Below are 801 nucleotides of genomic sequence, written 5' to 3'. Positions count from 1 at the left end.
GTTGGGATCATGGGCCGGTGTAATCTTCACACAACCAGTACCAAAGTCCATAGAGACGTAGTCATCAGCGATGACAACCATCTTCCTATCAGGGATGAAGGGGTGGACGAGCTCCTTGCCAATAAGGTAAGTAAAACGATCATCCTTAGGGTTAACAGCCACAGCAACATCACCGAGCATGGTCTCCAAACGGGTGGTGGCGATATGAACAAACCTACACTGAAAATACCATCACTAGCTGCCACCATCGGAACCTACTTGGTAGGGTCCTCCTTGAGAGGATATTTGAACTCCACCAAAACACCAACCTCTACCTTAGCATCAGACAGGCCAGGGATCTGAGAGTAACCGCAATAGAGCAAACTCTAAGGGGTTACGATTACCGAGAGGAGGGTCCTCTTATCGATGTCGATGTGATCGACCTCAAGATCACTAAGTGCAGTGCGCAAATAGGGACACCAATTGACCAACCTAGTGTCACGATAGATCTTGCCTTCATCGTAAAACCGGACCTGACATACAGTCACGTCTCATTACCCAATAACAACGTAGCTTACGAAGGCCTCCTTGACAGCAGTGGATAGGTTATCATCCATGGTGAAAAACTGGCGGTCCCAGTCCAAGGAACCTGAGCAAACCCTATCCGTCTCCAGTACTGGAATACTTCCCTCAGCTAGGCTCAAGAGTTTCTTCACTAGGTATACAAGGTTGTACGCGAAGTGTACAAAAACCAATAAGAATTTCCCGTAAAATTCCTCAGACTTCTCATATTGTCACCAACACATGAAGTTGATCATGTGC

The 801-nt window shown here is 47.1% G+C and overlaps 2 protein-coding genes across 2 annotated transcripts; both read right to left on the bottom strand.

Annotated features, from left to right (window-relative positions):
• Positions 1-30: 30 nt before the first annotated feature.
• On the bottom strand, positions 31-214 carry Pmar_PMAR020368 (valyl-tRNA synthetase, putative; the record flags this gene model as incomplete). The annotated part of the gene is made up of 1 exon (XM_002771643.1): positions 31-214. A coding segment is annotated over one exon (184 nt), but the record flags the coding sequence as incomplete, so codon positions are not given.
• Positions 215-254: 40 nt separating this feature from the next.
• Pmar_PMAR020367 (valyl-tRNA synthetase, putative) lies at positions 255-596 on the bottom strand (the record flags this gene model as incomplete). Its single annotated transcript, XM_002771642.1, has 3 exons — positions 255-338; positions 384-512; positions 558-596. The coding sequence occupies 3 exons, from the start codon at positions 594-596 to the stop codon at positions 255-257; spliced, it is 252 nt and encodes an 83-aa protein (XP_002771688.1).
• Positions 597-801: the final 205 nt, after the last annotated feature.

Source organism: Perkinsus marinus (genome assembly GCF_000006405.1).
Source record: "Perkinsus marinus ATCC 50983 genomic scaffold scf_1104296962752, whole genome shotgun sequence".
NCBI classification, from domain to species: Eukaryota; Perkinsozoa; order Perkinsida; family Perkinsidae; genus Perkinsus; species Perkinsus marinus.
Note: the sequence above shows the minus strand (reverse complement) of the source record. Positions and strands in the feature narration are given on the sequence as shown.